The sequence below is a fragment of the Sesamum indicum genome, linkage group LG10, assembly GCF_026168435.1.
Source record: "Sesamum indicum cultivar Baizhima isolate 11 linkage group LG10, ASM2616843v1, whole genome shotgun sequence".
Taxonomy (NCBI): domain Eukaryota; kingdom Viridiplantae; phylum Streptophyta; class Magnoliopsida; order Lamiales; family Pedaliaceae; genus Sesamum; species Sesamum indicum.
The window spans coordinates 20,706,994-20,724,972 of NC_142666.1; the positions used below are offsets into that span (position 1 = coordinate 20,706,994).

A 17,979-nucleotide genomic window follows, 5' to 3' on the forward strand; every position below is an offset into this window, starting at 1 on the left:
TGTTCGTATAGTTTAAATGAAGAAATCCAAGGCTCAAAATTATATATTATATTTACGTATTATAAGTATATATTTATATATATTTTGCACCAAATTATCGATATTCTATTTTTATCGCTTAGGTACATACTCGATATTCAAACACAAGACATTATATATACAAGTTTTGTATTTGAACCATTAAATTGTCCCATGAAAACATTCCAAGTGAATCAAAAATAATAATTAACAAAAAATTAGTCAATGATTGAAGGCGAATTGAAGGTATTTTTGGAAGAAATTGCAGATGTAGTGTCGGAATGCAGCTTTGTGGGTAGGCATAGGGAACAATTTTGAATGGTATTGGTAGGTTTAGGTAAGATGTGGGACTAAAATAGAACTAAACAAAATAATATGATGATGTTAACTTTGCTTAATTCAATTAGAGCAATGCACATGTTAGATTCCTTGACTCACTCATCAAAATTCCAACTCTAACCTTATTTATAATAATAATTATTATTTAGTCTACCAATTAAGACAATGTTATTTTTTAAATTTTAAATTTTCAATTTAAGTCTCATAAATATGTGAATAATATATCTCTTGCTTATGCCAATTTTATTATTATTATTTATTGTGATTTTGTTTTTTGAGTGAATAATAAAAGATTGTAAAGAATACTACTAATCAACTATAGTGGTGCAAAATCTCAATTTTTGTTGGTGAAACCAAAATATTGTGACAGACTCGCAGCTAAAAGCCATAGCAAATATTTTGATTATAGATAAAATCATGATAAATTATATTGACAGTCCTTGAAATTATGTTAAATTACACAATATTCCCTACCTTTGCAAAATTACAGCTACACCTCATGAAAATGTGTTTGTATAAGCTTTGCCTTTTAAATAGGTGTAGTTGTAATTACAACTATAATATTAGGGGTGTAGCTGTAATTTTATAAAAAAAAAAATGGTGTTTGTATATTTTGACTTAATTTGATTTATCCTAAATTTTAATTAACCATAATTAAATCTAATTTTTCACATTTAAATTATAATCATTTATAAAAAAAATAATTCATTTTCTTGTCTCCTAATTGAGTTTCAGTTTAGTCAAGTTGACCTCTTTTAGTATTATTTAATTTGTTTATTGATCAAGATTATTTTATTTAATTAAAATTAAAATTAAAATTAAAATCTCGATGTAACAATATAATTATCGTTCCCAAAAAATAATCAATTAAAATATTTTTAGGATATAAATAAAAAATATTGGGGATATCGTCTTCAATCATTTCTCCTTAATTATTGTAATTATATATTTAATCAATCATCATTAGTGTCTGAATGAATGAAATAGATGCAAGTGGGGTTTAATCTTTTTGTTGCTTTGGGACTCCATAATTAAATAAATCAATATAAAGATATGTACAACCATTTTCTATGATATAATACTGATTATAAGATGCTAATAATTGGGGCAGTCTTAATGGTTTTGGTTAATCACTAAGATTAATTTTTAATACTTCTCTTTTTGATGTAATTAATTAAAAAAATAATTGAAGTATAATAATCTTTTAGGGTTTATTCTCCATGTCCTGCTATGTTCGTACATCACACGTGTATTCAGACCTTACCCATAAAAAATAATTAATACGTTTTATTTTCTGAATTTATATCCATTTTGAACTGAAATCTAAATTTATTGATAAATGATAACTCCTATTTCAAATAATAATTAAATTTAAAAATTGATTCAATTACATCGATATTTTAAATCAATGAATACATTCAAACGAGAAAATGAAAAAAAAAAATTACTATAAGAGGATTGTTTTGAACAAGTTTACGTGTGATGGGACATAATTATTGAGTAGACCAAGTATTCTCCTAATGCTAACATTCATTTTCAAGACTCTTTATTTTTTGTTATAATATGATAGCCTTCGTGTCCTGTCGTTTCTATATCTATATAAGAAATAATTTTTTTATTTTAAAATAAATTTATAATCTCTTTTTGATAATTTATACGATAAATATAATATATTTATTTTATGATTGATGTATAATTAAATAAAATTATTAATTATATAAAAAATAAGATATATTTTTATATATATAATTAATTTAATTAAATAAAATTTGATTTGGATAAAATTTTTAGAGATGAAAGCACTTGGGATAGAGGTAGAAAGTGAAAAGGAGAGTGTAAGGTAGTTGGTATATAGGTAGGACAAGAAATAACTGTTGGTTGAAACTGTAAAATCCTAACGCGACTAGTAGATGCATACGCACTATCCACGACGTGGCGAAATGCTAGTGGGCGAGCATAATAAAAAAGGTGATAGGACAAGTAACTGGAGCACAGCCCATGGACAGATTACAGATAGACATTATGTATGGTGACGGCCCACCCGCAATTATACATTTGCGCAAAGGTGAGACACGACAGTTCGCCGTTCATTTCCAATTCACGCCGTTAACACCCACGGAGAACTTTCCTACAGTTTTCTGCACTGGCTTCTTTCACTCACACAACCAACTACACAAAATAAATATTTTTAAATTTATTTAATTTATATATTAGAGAAAATTGTGAGCAATAATTTAATTTCAGTATTGTTTAAATTGAATTCCGAATATTTCAATTTAATCAATAAATAATAATAATAATTGGAGAGAGAAAATGGGACATGAAAGCACCACCAACTGTACTCCACCGGACCCATTAAGGGATAAATGACAAACCTAACGGAAAAGAAACGCCGTTAACTCATGAACTAACGCGTACTCAAGCCTAAAGGTGAATCAAACCCGGCGGCCCGGTTTACTTTTTCTCTCTCTTGGGTTTCATGTGTCCACGCGTCCAGGGGTAGGTCGGTTTTGAAGCCACCTCTTTCTCTCTCTAGGTTTTTATATATAATCAATCTTCCCCCATCTGGAGATTGTATTAACTTGAGAACGAAGAACAGTGGATACAAGGAAAAAACAAAGGAATTTGATAATCGAGGAAGAGGAGTTTGGTAAGAAAAGAAAACCCAAAAGGAGGGCTACTCTTCTCTTCTCTTTTTTCTCTCTACGAGCGTTTTCTGCAAACCCCTTTGGTTGTTTGGGGCGAGATTTTGATTCTGGGATCCCTCTTTTTGCCAAGATTTTCTAGGGTTTCATTTCTATTTGTTGATTTTTTGCTTTAAGGGTGAGTGAAAGATGGGAACAGAGGTTTTGAGGCCGCAAGATTTGTTGGCTGACAGATTCCGTGCGCCTCCGGCGTCGTTTCAGCGCCGGAGGAATTTTCCCGGCAACGGAAACTTGACCAACTTGATTGTTAACCGGAAGCCAAGCTACAACAACACGGGCTACAAGAAGACGTCTCCCAGGCCCGAAAAGAAAAAAATCAACGCCGCAGGGGATAACGGCGGAACAAAGAAAGCAACCCAGGGCTTCGCCGTCTCCGATACACGGCGGAGGGACGACGGCACCAACGGAGGCCCCCATGTGACGATTTTGAGAAGAGGGCAGTCGCTGGATTTGTGCAGCCCGAAAACGAGGGGTGGAAGTAACAGATTAAAGTCTCCGAGACAGAAACCGATCGACGACCTGGCGGTTATCAGCACCCGGAGAAGCGGACCGCCGTCTCCGGTAAATGTGCCGAAGCAGATCCGCCTGTCCCCGCCGCCCCTTTCCGACGTGTACGCGGGATCGGCTTGTTCCCAGTCGCCGTCTCCTCGATCACTACCTTTACCTTCTTTTTTCAACAAGAAACAGCAAAATGACAGCATCGACGAGTCGTACGATGATTCAGCAACTAGAGACTTAAGGCGTCTGCTTCGTCTCGATTGACATCCATCACTCTTCAGTTCAAGTTTGGAAGTTCGCTTTTTTGGGCTCTGAATCTTCCGGGCATCCTAAATTCCACCCGTAGATATTTTTTCACAATACGGGCCAACGGGTTTTAGAGTCCCGGGACTCAAGAGCAGGAAAGAGAAGCGATTAATTGAAGTAATATCTAGGGCTTATCATCTTTTCCTTTTTTCTTTCTTCTTGGAGTTCCATGTCTGTAATCTATTCCTGTAGATTATCATCTGGGGTTGTAAATTGGTGGGAGGTTTACGACTTCCTTCACTGATAATTTAGGAGTCTGAAATAGCTATGTAAAAACTAGGGTCTTTGGATGGGTTGGGGTTGGGGTTTGTATGTCAGAATTTGGTTTTAAGCTACAGAAATTGCTGAAGCATATTAGCAAATATGCTGTGGGCTAACTCTAGTGGCCCAGTTGTTAATGTTTACGATGATGATGATGGTTGTAATATTTGTAGTTTGATAGCATAAATGAAATAATTATTACTGGTGATAAGATCGTAATGTGTATTTTCAGGTACTGAAACTGGGCCGTGTGTTTATTCTTGCTGAATTTCCATGTTCTTGTTCTAAATTTGTGTGTTTTGAGTAGAAAGTTGGGGGGTTGGTGCTACTGGTTAGAACTTAGAAGTAGACAATGGATGGTGGCCGGAGGAGGGGATGGACAGTCAACGGCGGTGGCTGGAGCGGCAGGAAGGAAGATGAGGTCAAGATTCTTGATTTCAACCATGAAAAAAAGACAAAGAAGATGGTGGGCCGGCCTTGTTAATTTGCAGAAAACAAGATAGATGACCAAAGAAAGGGTCATTCTTGGAAGACGTAATGAGAAGGGGGGAACAGTGCGGCGAAATCAAGGGTAAAAGTCGGCAGATCGCATCACACCAAGATTGCAAGTAACCTACCCACCCCCAATTGAAGAAATTCAGACCCTTCATTTTGAATAAGCAGGCAGCATGAAATTTATGGAGAAAAACCAGAAATGGTGTGGGGGGTGGGTTGGATGTACTAGTAGTAGTAATATGAATGAGAGGTAAGGAAGAAATGTCAATTTTCCAAGTTGTAGTCTGCAATGCAAAACGATAAAATTTAAGTTTGTGTGGAGTGTTTGGACCCACACCCTCACCCTCCACCGCCCTATTGCCCTATTGCTTCCGGTGTTGATAAAATATCGTCAGGGATTTGGTGTATTGGTTTCGTTGAATTGAAAGGCCATCCTTTCTTTCTTTCCTGTTTGGGTTTATGGCTGCAAACCTCTCTGCACCATTCTACTGTAAAGGAAAGGAGAATGACGACAGATGAATTGGGGAATTTAGGTCATTTGCGTCCAGAATTTCTCTCTAACTTCCTCCAACACTTCTAAATCAACTTCATGTTCTATGCTTCAAACACGTTTTTGATTGGGCCAAATCGCCCCGCACCCTCAACTTTTGGGCCAAATTGCATATTATCTCGTGTGTTTTCAGAATTGCACATTGGGCCAAATTGCATATTATCACCGTTTTTACTGACACAAAATACTGGAATGAAAATTTATATCTACCATTGATTGACTCATTACAAGTTATTTTTTTTCTTTTACCAAACTACCTTTATAAGAGCGAAGATATACATTCATATGCATTAGCATGTGAAATTGTACAAGAACAATTTAGTCTATGTATAATTACACAATTCAAAAAATTATCCTAATAAATACACATAGGACGATGTGACATAAAAACTAGTGAAAAATAAAAAAATAATTACATTTATATTCACTCACCCATGGCCTTTTTACACAGACAATTTTGCTTTTTGAAGAACTACATATCAACCCGGCAGAATTGTTAGTATCTTTTACATAAACTCTCACACATGAGGCCCAAAAAACAGCATAATCATTACATAAACTATGATTTACGAAGTATATCTGTTTTCGTTGATGTGTTGGTACATCTCTTCCTCTTGATACGTACGTAATAGGTCTCGTATTTGATCAATCATGGCGAAGATTTGTGATAGTTTGGGTTTGGGTTTGAATTTGTGATAAATTTCAGCTATTTCTTTTAAAATTTGAAATAATTAATTAAAAATACCATCGTCGTTTGAGAATTAAAAGTTGAATTACTGCATTTTACCCTTATTTATTTTTTTATAAAACAATTGGAAAAATATTAAAAGAATTATAAGGACTGGTAAAGTAAATAATTTATAAAACATATCAATCCATAAAAATAATTTAAAATTTTTAAAACTATATATCAAACCATAATACATTATTTAAAAGTGCATTTTGATCTGTTCATTACAAAAATTAAATAGAAACCAAATGAAAGTTGACGGAAGGGACTTGTTATAAGACGGACGTTAAAATCATGAAATATTTATAATTTTTTAAATTAAAAAAGTATATTTATAATTATATCAAATCCTGGAGGAGGTGATTGTAATTTACCAATTGACTTATTTCACTTGTACGAGTTTGTTTCTCTTATTATTTATCCATAGTAGTTGCAATTTTACCCCCTTCTAAGGGGTGCTTTCTTTACCAATTAGAACATTAGGTTTCCAAAAGAGGTGTTTTTCAAGTTTTGAGGGGCTAAGTAATGTAATATATATGAGAAAGTTGGTATCTTTTAACTCATGGGCAAGAAACATGAGTGCAAAATTTCTCAACTTCAAATCAAAAAATTTTATCCTAATTTTTGTTTTATTTATTATATACACGTGTACAAAATCTTTCTTAACTAAATAAATAATAGAATCTTTATATATATAACGTATATATGTTAATCAGGGTAGAAGATGTAACATGATTTGAAATGGAAAACTCAATATGAGTTAATAGAAGGAAAATTCTAACTCAAATCAAGTTTGGCCAAATCAATCACATGATAAGTGCATTATATTTGTCATGTGATTGGTCACTTTTTTTAATTTCTGTACGTATCGTACGAGAAGTATATTACACATACTGTATAATTAGTTACGGTATGACTAATCGCCGTTGAGGTCAGAATTTCCACTTGGTGGAGTTCCCACATTATATTATCTTGAAGCATTGAAATTCCGAAGAGTAAAAGCAAAACATATGCAAATTTCCTACTTCTTGCCTAAGCACTAGACATCTTACGTATAAGCAACACCTCAAACGCACACACAGCACTATGTATATATGATCACTGCCCTTGCATTCCATCCACAACTCAGAAATAATCCCAGAAACAAGCACCAAAACAGCCTCAAAACCTACACATACTACACACACTAAAAAAATGTCGTCAAAATCCAGATATGCACCACCAAGAACCGCAACCCAAACCATAACACAAGCAACACTAAACGGCCTCGCCAACCTCATCAAGCTCCTCCCAACAGGCACAGTCTTCTTGTTCCAGTTCCTCAACCCTGTCCTCACCAACAACGGCCACTGCGACATCGTCAACAAGTATTTATCGAGCATCTTGATTGTCGTGTGTGCATTCTCGTGCTGCTTCGCCTCATTCACCGACAGCTACATCGATAGCCAGGGGAACACACATTACGGCATTGCAACAAACAAGGGCCTCTGGCCTAGTTCTCCCACACAAGACTTGTCGTCGTACAAGCTTCGGTTGGGGGACTTTGTGCATGCGTTTTTTGCATTGATTGTGTTTGTTGTTGTGGCTCTCTTGGACCCCAACACTGTGGCGTGTTTCTATCCATCATTTCAGTCTGCTCAACAAGCTCTGCTGATGGCATTGCCACCGGCTATCGGGGCGGCTTCTAGCTTTATCTTTATTGTGTTTCCTAATAACCGCCACGGTATAGGGTACCCTTCCGGCCAGGGATCAACAACTCCATCTTCAGATTCAGATTAAAGGGCATGCATGCACGTGTTAATTATGTAAAACAAGTGTGTGTTGTGCGTGTGCTTGATATATATTATTGGTTGATTGTTTTGGTAAGGGAATAAGTGTTTGAGAGATTTGTTTCCTGCTTCTCTCCATGATCATCATATGGTGAATGCAGAAATTAGTGAGATGTGAAGAGCACAAAAGCGGTCTTCCGTTTTAACATGTAATGAATTTGATTGTTTATACAATATATTTGACTACTTCTTTAGTTTCTTAGTTTTAAATCTTTAAGCTCATTACTTAGCAGAACAGCTACAATCACAAAATTTGCACCTATGGCATGTATATGTTTCCCGGAATAGATGCAACATGATTTTGCAAGCCATTGGAGCCGCCAACATTGGGGCTCTTGGTGCAGTGATTCTCTCTTATACGACTCCCAAAGAACATCTTCGTTTGCCTAACAGAGACGATGTGGAAGCTGGAGTTATAGCTTATAAGATCGCTGCACATGCTGCTGAGTTAGTGGGGCATATCCTCTTGCTCAAGCCTGGGATGATGCACTAAGCAACGCAAGATTTGAGTTCCAATGGATAGATCAGTTTGCCCTGTCGTCGGACACCATGACCGCCCATGCGGTTGATGATGAAACTTAACCATCTGATGGTGCTAAAGTGGCGCATTTCTGCTCTTTGCGTGGGCCTAAATTCTGTCTGATATGAAGATAACTGCGGATGTAAGGAAATATGCTTGAGGAAGCAATCCAGCTTGGTATGGATCCTATGAGCGCATAATTCTTGACTGCAAAGTTCGTAAAAACTATGAGCACTTAAAATTGAGCACAAATTATCTCCCAGTTAGAACAAACGCATCTTCCACCACTTGGGTGAGTAAGTAGCTTCACACTGTGTCGACCTGCTTAAAGAGCAACATCAATCTTAGTTCATGTCAATGTGACAGTGCCATCATAAAAATGTCTTCTGTTAAATGATCGTTTACTCGTTCTTTGACAGGAAAACGACCAGGGCCGTCTGTATTTGCTCAGGTACCGGCGGCTTGGCCAGGACTCCAGTAAGGTCAGGCCGGAAAGTCCCTTTGAATCTGACAGGAAAATGCCTGTGTACGGAGCGTGCATTCTTGCTTTCTGTTCTTTGACAGGTCACAAGACTCATGCACTGTTCAGGACAATGTTACTGCAAGAGAAATGGCTGAAATATTGAAAGTTAAGCAGCCCTGCGGTTCTGCATCAGGCTGGCAAAGGGCTTGTCAAAACTACATCTGAAACTCCAGGAACCGAACATTTTATGTTGCACGGAATGTAATAGAAATGCTAGACAGTAAAGATATACATCCAAAGAATGAAACACTGAAATCACTCTCTTACAGCAAAACATAGGCTGTAATTTTGGTCCGGAATCTGAACGCATTTACAATTACAGAGCTCCATAGAGCTTTCACATTTTACATTGGTTCTCCCCTCCTTTTTTTGTTTTTTTTTTGGTTTTTCACGTTGCGTCCTCTTCCAATGTCGAGGATCTTATCTATATGACAAATACCTCAAAGATGCTAAGGTTTATTGTTTATGTGCAACTACTTATTAAGGAGAACCCAATGAAGCATGTTTCTACCTCAAACTGCAGCTTGAGCTGCGGCCAACCTTGCAATTGGCACCCTGTCGATTAAAGACAAACATCAAACATCAGACCAAAGTTTGGTTGAGAGTTCACGTCGATATAGGTTCCTCATCTGATAAGAAAATCGACAGCTCTGTATAAGAGGTGTTCATTTACCTGAAAGGAGAGCACGAAACGTAATCAAGTCCAGCTGCTGCAAAGAAGGCAACAGAAGATGGCTCCCCACCGTGTTCTCCACAGATTCCGACCTGCCATTTTATGTCATTGTTCAAGCTACCAGTTAATTTACCAGGAAAATAAAAAAGGGAAAGCAACATCATGTTGGAAACTAACAATGCATCATATCAGGTCTGCATTTTTCCAGATCCATTGATTTGAGAAAACTGTGTGTTTGAATGACGAAATGATTGAAGAAAAGCTCACCTTGAGGCTTGGCCTAGCTGTACGGCCTCTTTCCGTTGCCACCTTGATGAGTTGACCCACGCCTTTCTGGTCGAGGACCTGATGTTAACACATTTTGGTTGTCAATCTGTCGAAGTGACAATGTTTTTGAAAGATTGCTAGTGATGACGGAACCTAACAAACCTCAAATGGGTCGTTTTGGAGAATGCCCTTTGCCAAGTATATAGGAAGAAATTTGCCGACATCGTCTCTGCTATATCCGAATGTCATTTGTGTGAGATCATTTGTCCCGAAGGAGAAAAACTCTGCTTCCTTTGCAATCTTCGCACATAAATACAGAAAATAAGCAGAGTTGATTATTCCATCAGTACTAAAGCCACTGTCTCCTCTTACTAAATTTGAGAATAAATGATAAATTTGTCAAACAAACCTCATCGGCAACTAAAGCAGCTCTAGGAATCTCTATCATGGTGCCCACTTTATAGCTCAATGTAGTACTCATCTCCTCGAACACCCTTCTTGCAACATCACGAATCAAACTCACCTGATGACTCAATTCCTGCCGATCGACGACCTTAGAGATGTTAATCTCACCCTCAATGGATACATCAGTCATATTATTACATAAACAAAAGGTACCATAATGTACAGAAATACACATGCCTGAGGTGTTCCGATAAGGGGAACCATTATCTCTGGAAAGACTTCAACACCCTGGTTGGTTAAAGAGATGGCAGCCTGAAATATTGCACGAACCTGCATTTCTGTAAGCTCAGGGTACGATATACCAAGCCTGCATTTTTTGAGCGAAGCCATATACGAAAATTGTAAGAATTAAATGCTAACACATTGTTCAATCTGCATGCTTTCATAGATGTATTTATGGAACGATGAGAAAGAGGATGTGATGGATCTTGTAATATTTCCAGTTAAATATGATGTTAATAAGTACCTGCATCCTCGAAATCCAAGCATGGGATTCACTTCTGACAACTTTTCAACTCTCGAGTAAACTTCTTCTTCGCTCATGCCTGTATCAACAGTTAGTTCTTGGACAATCTGCTCTATTTCACCCTCTGGCAGGAATTCATGGAGTGGAGGGTCTAGGAGCCGGATAGTCACTGGAAGACCTGAGAAACGTAAAAGTCGAACAAGAATTACGATCTCAAAGCATTTCTAGAAGTTTTCTCTAATATTATTAGCTTCACTTTATTCCTTTTGCTTGGTAAAAATGGGTAATTGTAGAGTAGAAACAGGAACTACCATCCATTGCACGGAAAATTCCCTCGAAATCAGCCCGTTGGTAAGGCAATAACAAGTCTAGAGCTGCTTTCCTCTGTTCAGGTGTAATTGCCATTATCATCTTTCTCACAGCCTTAATCCTCTCATCAGAAGCAAAGAACTGAAACAAACAACATAAATAACGTCACAAGTGTTCTGCACAACTTGGAAATGCAACTTGACTTGCATCGTAATAGAATGGATATTCTAAGTTATTTATCGATGCATGAGTAGCAATACAATAACTAAGGACTATAAGAAAATCGATTATAATGTCTTGAAAAGAGAGGAAAACTTACCATGTGCTCTGTCCTACACAAACCAATCCCTTGAGCTCCATTATTCCTAGCGGTGCGTGCATCTTCAGGTGTATCAGCATTTGCCATGACCTTATAGTCCCAAAACATACATTACTATCACCCTTGCAATTTTCGAGATTTTAATGCAACAAGGATGAAATATTACTTCATGAATCATTAAATCACCTTAAGTCGCCTAATCTCGTCCGCCCAGGACATGAAAATCTCCAAATCCCCAGTCATGGCTGGAGGAGCGAGCGCCTGTTTACCCAAGATCACTTCTCCTGTAGAGCCATTAAGTGATATCCAGTCTCCTTCTTTCACTACTTTGTCTCCGATCAAGACCACCTACATCACCAACAACCACCAAAATAGTAAATATTTCGAACACCGAAAACCACACTCGCTTCAGGTAGGATTATTAGCCAACCTTCTCAGAATCATTCACACGTATGTCAGAGCAACCAGAAACGCAGCATTTCCCCCATCCTCGGGCTACCACGGCTGCATGAGATGTCATGCCGCCTCTTGCTGTCAAAATGCCAACGGCAGCATGCATGCCCCCAACGTCCTCTGGACTTGTTTCGGTTCTCACCTTCAGAGATATAAAAATCATCAAATTTCAGTTTTCACAGTTAAATGAGGAGTCAGGAGTAGCATCATTTGTATAAAGGCAGTTCAAATATGTCAGGCCAATCCAGTGGATTATTAGCCAAAGTACAAAGAACAGAGAAATATATGAAACTGTAACACCCAAAAAATGCTAGAAATACTAATATTATTATGTAAATGAAGCTGGAAGAATTACATTCAAAGTAAGTTGTTAAATTTTGCTCCTGACCACGGAAACACCCATAAACAAATTGAATGCCATGCACATTAACAGGAAGAGGGAATAACATGCATCCTAAAAATGCTACTACTATCATGAAATTAAATTTTGGAGTAGAGATAGAAGTGAGAAATGAGACAATGGATGTTCATACCAGGATGGCACTCTTTCCTTGTGCATGCCATGCCTCAGCATCTTCGGCATTGAAAACAACCTGTCCAACTGCGGCACCAGGGGATGCAGGCAAGCCCTTTGCTATGACATAGTCTTTGTAGGAAGATGGATTCTCAAACTGAAAGAAAAATAGCAAATGAAGTTATCAAGAGCGCAAACAAGTGCTGGTAAATGCAAGCAATTCTCAGAAATTTGAAATATGTTAATATTTGATGGATTTGCCAGATATTGGGGATATTTTATAACTGGAGGAAATGTAAATTTAGAATAACAAATTTGTAGATATTTTCTATTTTTTAATATATTTCATGGTATTAATTTCTCAAGTCTATTTATCTTACTAAGATGGAGTCATATAGAAATAATTCTAAGCAAGTTTTACGAGCAGGCATGTACCTGTGGATGAAGAAGCTGATCAAGATGCTGTGGTTCCACCAACTTCATTGCAGCACGAGTATCAACAAGCCCTTCATTTACCATGTCTACAGCAATCTTCACAGCACCATTACCCGTACGCTTTCCACTTCTACATTGCAACATCCATAGTTTCTTTTCCTGTACAGTAAATTCAATGTCCTGCATTTCACAATGGTGTATCATTATCCGTCCAGATGTTGTCTTAAAACAAATCATGTACTATATACCATGATGGTATCTTGATGTCACCAACAATGGCTATGTAAAACTCAGATATGATGCAGAAACTATTACGTGTTAAAACAATATGGATATTATTACCATCATATCTTTGTAATGCCTCTCTAATATTTCACAATTTTCTAAGAGTTCCTCATAAGCTTCAGGCATGCAATTCTTCATGGTGTCCAAGTCGTCCGGTGTTCTAATTCCAGCAACAACATCTTCTCCCTGCTTGGAGATACTGATCAGCCCATAACTTCGCCTTAAAGAGAGTATATTACAAATGAAACAGAAAAAAATCAGAGTGCTTAAGACCTGGGCATTAATTAGAAACTCGCCGTAGAGCGCCTTTTCCCCGGTGCTTGGGTTCCTAGTGAAGAGAACGCCCGTTCCTGAAGTGTTTCCCATGTTTCCAAATACCATGCACTGAATGTTTACAGCAGTTCCCTTCAACCCAGTTATTTGATTAATGTTCCGGTATTTTATGGCCCGTGGACTGTTCCATGAATCAAAAACTGCTCTGATAGCCAATTCTAGCTGTTTTTTTGGATCTACAGATAGATATAACACAAGAAAAATAAAATTTTAAATGCTAAAAAAATTCCGATTTTAAATAACACAAGTTAAACTTGATATGAGAGTACATGTAAAAAGGGTATTTATATACCTGATGGGAACTTTTCACCCTTAGCTTCAAGATAGACACCCTTGTATTCCTCCACCAGCTCTTTTAGATCGGAGGCGGTCAGATCAGTATCTTGCTTTACGCCTTTTGCATTCTTCATCTTTTCAAGTTTTTCCTCAAATAATGAATGCGAAATGCCCAAAACCTTCACGAAATAAAGCATCGGCAGGTTCTCAGAGTTATGTTTCTTCTTGGCACAACATATATCCAACTAGCATTGCTTAGCTTTGTAATTGAACAATGACAGAGATTGACTGAAAACTTACCACATCCCCAAACATGTCCAGGAACCGCCTATATGAATCATACGCAAACCGCTCGCCACTTTTTGCAGCTAAACCAGCAACCACACTATCGTTGAGTCCGAGATTCAGAACCGTGTCCATCATGCCAGGCATAGAAATCTATGTTTCCACAACAATGGAGAAGTTATTCCTTTAAAAGAAACTTTCCACCTAGAATTTCATGCTTCATATTTGTGTTATCTCATTTTTGCTAGATTAGCATACATTTGATCATATTTCTGCATTCCCTTAATTAAAATTGTTACATGCACGTGATATATGTAATATATGACTAACATGCAAAGAACGAACACATACAAAAATCACATGCCTCAAAATTCCCATCCATAAAAAACAGGAGGTCCATACAAGTAAGAACCACCACTAAATGCGACCTCCATAATCAGGACCTAACGACACTTACTTCGGCACCAGATCTAACGGAAAGGAGGAGCGGCCTGGACGGATCACCTAGTACGGCTCCCATATCATTCTCCACTATCTTCAGACCTTCTAATATCTCTTTCCACAATCCATCTGGAAGCTTCCTCCTTATTTTCTGATACTCTTGACATGCCTCAGTAGAGATGGTGAGTCCTGGTGGCACAGACAGCCCGATGCTCGCCATTTCAGCAAGGTTCGCACCTTTTCCTCCCAACTGGTACAAAAAACAGTTTAACTTTAATTCTTGAAACTACACCGTAATGCTGCTAAAGCTCAAAAGTTTTTATACAACTAGTGCACTAAAGACTCGTACGAGTTGATTGTTATATGAACAAACTCGTATAGTTCAATTCCAAAATGACAAAAATGACAGTCCAACATACCATTTTTCATATTTCAGGTGTATGCGTGGAAATTCAACATACTAAAGCGAAATCGAAGCAAGTTCCTAGCTTTATCAACATATATGGTTTTGTGAGTATTAAATAAAATGCAGGTGTTAATCAGAGGCATTTTAACATAACAAAATAACAATCTTCACTCACAACTACAACATGAGAAACTAAATTCTTCTTTTTCCTCAGTAGAGCAAAGGATAAACATATACAGGTTCAAAGATTCTTATACTTACCAAGGACTTCATGCCCTTGTTTCCCTCGCTCCTTCCCTTGCCAAAAGTGAATACCCTCTACGCATACAAGAATGAAAAGAACATCATCAGTATATTCTCATGGGCGGGCGCACCAAATTTTCAGAACCCAAAACCAGAAAGAAAAACAGAGAGCAGTAAACAACCCAAGTTTCACAATCAAGAGAAGCCTGTCAAAAGCTTTCACGCACAACACATATAATCTTTTTCACTAACCATGCATTTGCTGGTTTCAAGAATGCCCAAACATGTAAAAAGCAGTAACTAAAGATCATCATGCTTTAACTTTCATTCAAGAACTCACACTGCAACTTCAAGAACTCATTACCTTCATCATGGTTGGTGTCTGAAAACGAACAACACCCGTTTAATTTCTTGCAATGCAGATTCCAAGAAACACAACAGTGGTTTTCAGCGCACTTGTTGTCTCATTCAGGGTGGGGTTTATAAGAGCATCAAAATGATGTCACTGTAAGACACGTGTTGTTACTACTGCCAGATGGATGTGCAGCTGAAGCCACCTATACTACAAGTTGTGCTGCTGAGTAGGCCCACCCCAGTTTTGACTTTCAGAGCTTATCTTTTCAGTCATAAAAATAGCAGAACAAGATGCTCTAAAGATTCAACTCACTTTTGTCCTGTTCCTATGTTACTACTGTTCCATTAGGAATCGTAGCTTTTTCAAGATATATATATGATTGAATCTTGTGTTCTTCATAGGATAATCTAACTTAGGATACTATGATATAACATGTCATCATTTTTGCCACATCATAGGCCAACAAAACAATCCACTTCAGACTTTTCTTGTCCAACTTTATAGCATGGAAAAGGTTATGTAAGACTTCGTTGCCTATGTTAGTAAAAACACATGATTCATGATTTAAGTGAGAATTTTTAAATGGGCTGTAAATTATTAAATATTCTCATTTTTCCAACAGATCCCAAACTTACAATATTCATTTAACAAGTATTAATTTTATGCTATATGAAATATAACAATCATAATTATTTTTAAATAATCATCTCTAGGATATGTTATAATTATGAATTAAACGACAGAGCCACATATGTTATTTAAAAAATAAATACAATCAAGAAACATTTAAAAATAATATCAAAATAAAACCTTCTTTTGCCATTATGAATCTATGCACTATCCTTTTAAACTAATCTTTTCATTATAATCCTAACAAATAATTCATAATATAGTTATTCTCATCGACTCCAGTACTTTCCCCGTTTTTTATTTAACTAATTAGGCTTATTGGTTCAATAATTAATAGTCCGTGTCTATTTTGTAAATCTTTGTTAACTAAATTCCATTTGAAATTTGCACATAGCATAGCAAAAACAAATACATATACGAATTCTGATGGAAATCTTTTATTATACTTTAAATCCATGCATAAGTATCACGTCAAAGAGTGATTAACACGTATCCTTATTAAAAAAATAATTAAACATAAACATAACATTAAAGTGGAACAGAAAATCCTTAACCACACATGTTCATTGTCCTAACCTTTTTAGTAGTAGGGGTGGGGTCCGAGACTGGAGTGAGTATGGCCTGTGCAGGTGGAGTGGGCTCTCTTCTTCCAGGCTCTGGTCTCGTGAACCCGCTTGCCTCCATCCTGGAACCATGGCACCGAGTGGCTCGAGCCCGACTGGACCACCGGCTCACTCTGGTGCGAGAAGGGTTCACCCCGAGAAGATCAATTTGATCCCCATATTTCTCCTTGAGTATTCTTCTTGTGTACACATCATTAGCTGTAGACCTTATCAATATGTCTTTCACTGTAGAAGACATGATCTTGAAGATGCTCCCAATCTACGCCTCCCTGATAATCATATTCACATATAACCAAATCACAATTTCAACAAAATTGATGAACCCTTTGTGTTAAACGAATTGTTAGCTAAGAAACAAGAACTTCTGATGATCAGACAGAGATGTGTGTGTGTGTGTCAAAATTCATCATTTCACGCACTGAAGTGTGTTTGTGTGTGTATTTTTGCTTCCAGGTTCATCAGAAACTAATATGCTACCAACACACACACACACAATTCATTTAACTTCTGATAAGAGATGTGTGTATCAGATTCAGCAGTTCACGCAATCAAGTGTGTTTGTGCGTGTTCTTGTTTTCAGGTTCAGTATGCTACCAACAAACACACACATCATTGAAATTCTAACCAAAAACACATGTGTCAGATGCATTTCACGCACTCGCGTGTTCTTGTTTTCAGGTTCAGCACAAACATGCTACCAACACAAACACAAACACATCATTCCATCACATATGAGATGATATATATGAAACTCCGAAACAATCAGCTGTCACCTTAATTCTGATTAGATGAGGGGGACGAAAACACAACCCACTCTGTGTGTTAGTATGTGCAATTGTGTGTGTATTTTTGTTGAAGATGAGAAGCCCAAGAAAATGGGAGAAAGTGATTTTTGTGTAAAGGTTATGGCGCTAAGTTACTCTCTTGTGACTATTTTTCTATTAGTTTGACTTTGAAATAAATAATTCAATACTTCCAAGAAATGTATGAAATTTTCATTTTTTTTATTTACATCCACCAAAAAAAAAAAAAAGAATTGCATTTCAATTTGAATTACTTTTGTGTGATGGGCTTCAATTGGCTTTCATCATATGTGGCACACACATCAAGGCTCGCTACTTCAAATTGCTATCATATTAGTTTGGTATATATTGTGAAAAAGTTCTAATTTAAATTTCATTTCGATTATATTTGAATTAATTATATAATAAAAATAATATATTTATAATATAATTAGTGTATAGTTTTAAAAAATAATTAATTAGATAATAAGTATTTATTTTATGATCGATTTTGTTTGCCCATCTTAATTAAAACAATTTATAAAATTCGTCGGATTAAATTATATAAAAAATTATTTGAAACGAAACAAGTTATGTGTGAAATTAATTTTTAAAAGTATACATTTTAAAAATGGTTTGTCAACA

At 36.6% G+C, this 17,979-nt stretch overlaps 3 protein-coding genes across 5 annotated transcripts; 2 read left to right on the forward strand and 1 right to left on the reverse strand.

Annotated features, from left to right (window-relative positions):
• Window positions 1-2,922: 2,922 nt before the first annotated feature.
• LOC105171465 (uncharacterized) lies at window positions 2,923-4,338 on the forward strand. Its single transcript, XM_011092596.3, has one exon. The coding sequence runs from the start codon at window positions 3,192-3,194 to the stop codon at window positions 3,822-3,824; it is 633 nt and encodes a 210-aa protein (XP_011090898.1). The 5' UTR covers window positions 2,923-3,191; the 3' UTR covers window positions 3,825-4,338.
• A 2,668-nt stretch (window positions 4,339-7,006) lies between these two features.
• Window positions 7,007-7,917, forward strand: DMP2 (transmembrane protein, putative (DUF679 domain membrane protein 2)). The gene has a single exon (XM_011092597.3). It carries the CDS (start codon window positions 7,097-7,099, stop codon window positions 7,679-7,681), a length of 585 nt encoding a protein of 194 aa, XP_011090899.1. The 5' UTR covers window positions 7,007-7,096; the 3' UTR covers window positions 7,682-7,917.
• A 1,086-nt stretch (window positions 7,918-9,003) lies between these two features.
• On the reverse strand, window positions 9,004-17,481 carry PPDK (pyruvate orthophosphate dikinase). 3 transcript variants are annotated; one of them, XM_088885792.1, is made up of 21 exons: window positions 17,326-17,481; window positions 16,506-16,821; window positions 14,963-15,019; window positions 14,312-14,545; window positions 13,870-14,007; window positions 13,586-13,748; window positions 13,234-13,469; window positions 13,018-13,146; window positions 12,676-12,855; window positions 12,260-12,397; window positions 11,704-11,868; window positions 11,460-11,621; window positions 11,274-11,363; window positions 10,957-11,095; window positions 10,646-10,823; window positions 10,357-10,486; window positions 10,124-10,252; window positions 9,877-10,014; window positions 9,715-9,792; window positions 9,448-9,539; window positions 9,004-9,329 (listed from the first exon to the last, which is right to left on the reverse strand). In XM_088885792.1, the coding sequence occupies exons 2-21, from the start codon at window positions 16,788-16,790 to the stop codon at window positions 9,287-9,289; spliced, it is 2,904 nt and encodes a 967-aa protein (XP_088741918.1). In that variant the 5' UTR covers window positions 16,791-16,821; window positions 17,326-17,481; the 3' UTR covers window positions 9,004-9,286. The 3 variants fall into 3 exon arrangements, with proteins under 3 accessions (XP_088741918.1, XP_088741919.1, XP_088741920.1); XM_088885793.1 differs by lacking the exons at window positions 16,506-16,821; window positions 17,326-17,481 and adding an exon at window positions 15,309-15,417; XM_088885794.1 differs by lacking the exons at window positions 16,506-16,821; window positions 17,326-17,481 and adding an exon at window positions 15,197-15,266.
• Between the last annotated feature and the right edge of the window lie 498 nt (window positions 17,482-17,979).

What these genes read in the sequence shown, in the direction of transcription:
- LOC105171465 (XM_011092596.3), top strand. Translation starts at nt 3,192, where the DNA reads ATGGGAACAGAGGTTTTGAGGCCGCAAGATTTGTTGGCTGACAGATTC.
- PPDK (XM_088885792.1), bottom strand. Translation starts at nt 16,790, where the DNA reads ATGTCTTCTACAGTGAAAGACATATTGATAAGGTCTACAGCTAATGAT. An exon ending in AATTTTCCGTGCAATGGATG is followed by an intron (nt 10,824 to 10,956) that starts GTAGTTCCTGTT and finishes TACGTTTCTCAG; the next exon opens with GTCTTCCAGTGACTATCCGG. An exon ending in CTTGGATTTCGAGGATGCAG is followed by an intron (nt 10,487 to 10,645) that starts GTACTTATTAAC and finishes CAAAAAATGCAG; the next exon opens with GCTTGGTATATCGTACCCTG.
- DMP2 (XM_011092597.3), top strand. Translation starts at nt 7,097, where the DNA reads ATGTCGTCAAAATCCAGATATGCACCACCAAGAACCGCAACCCAAACC.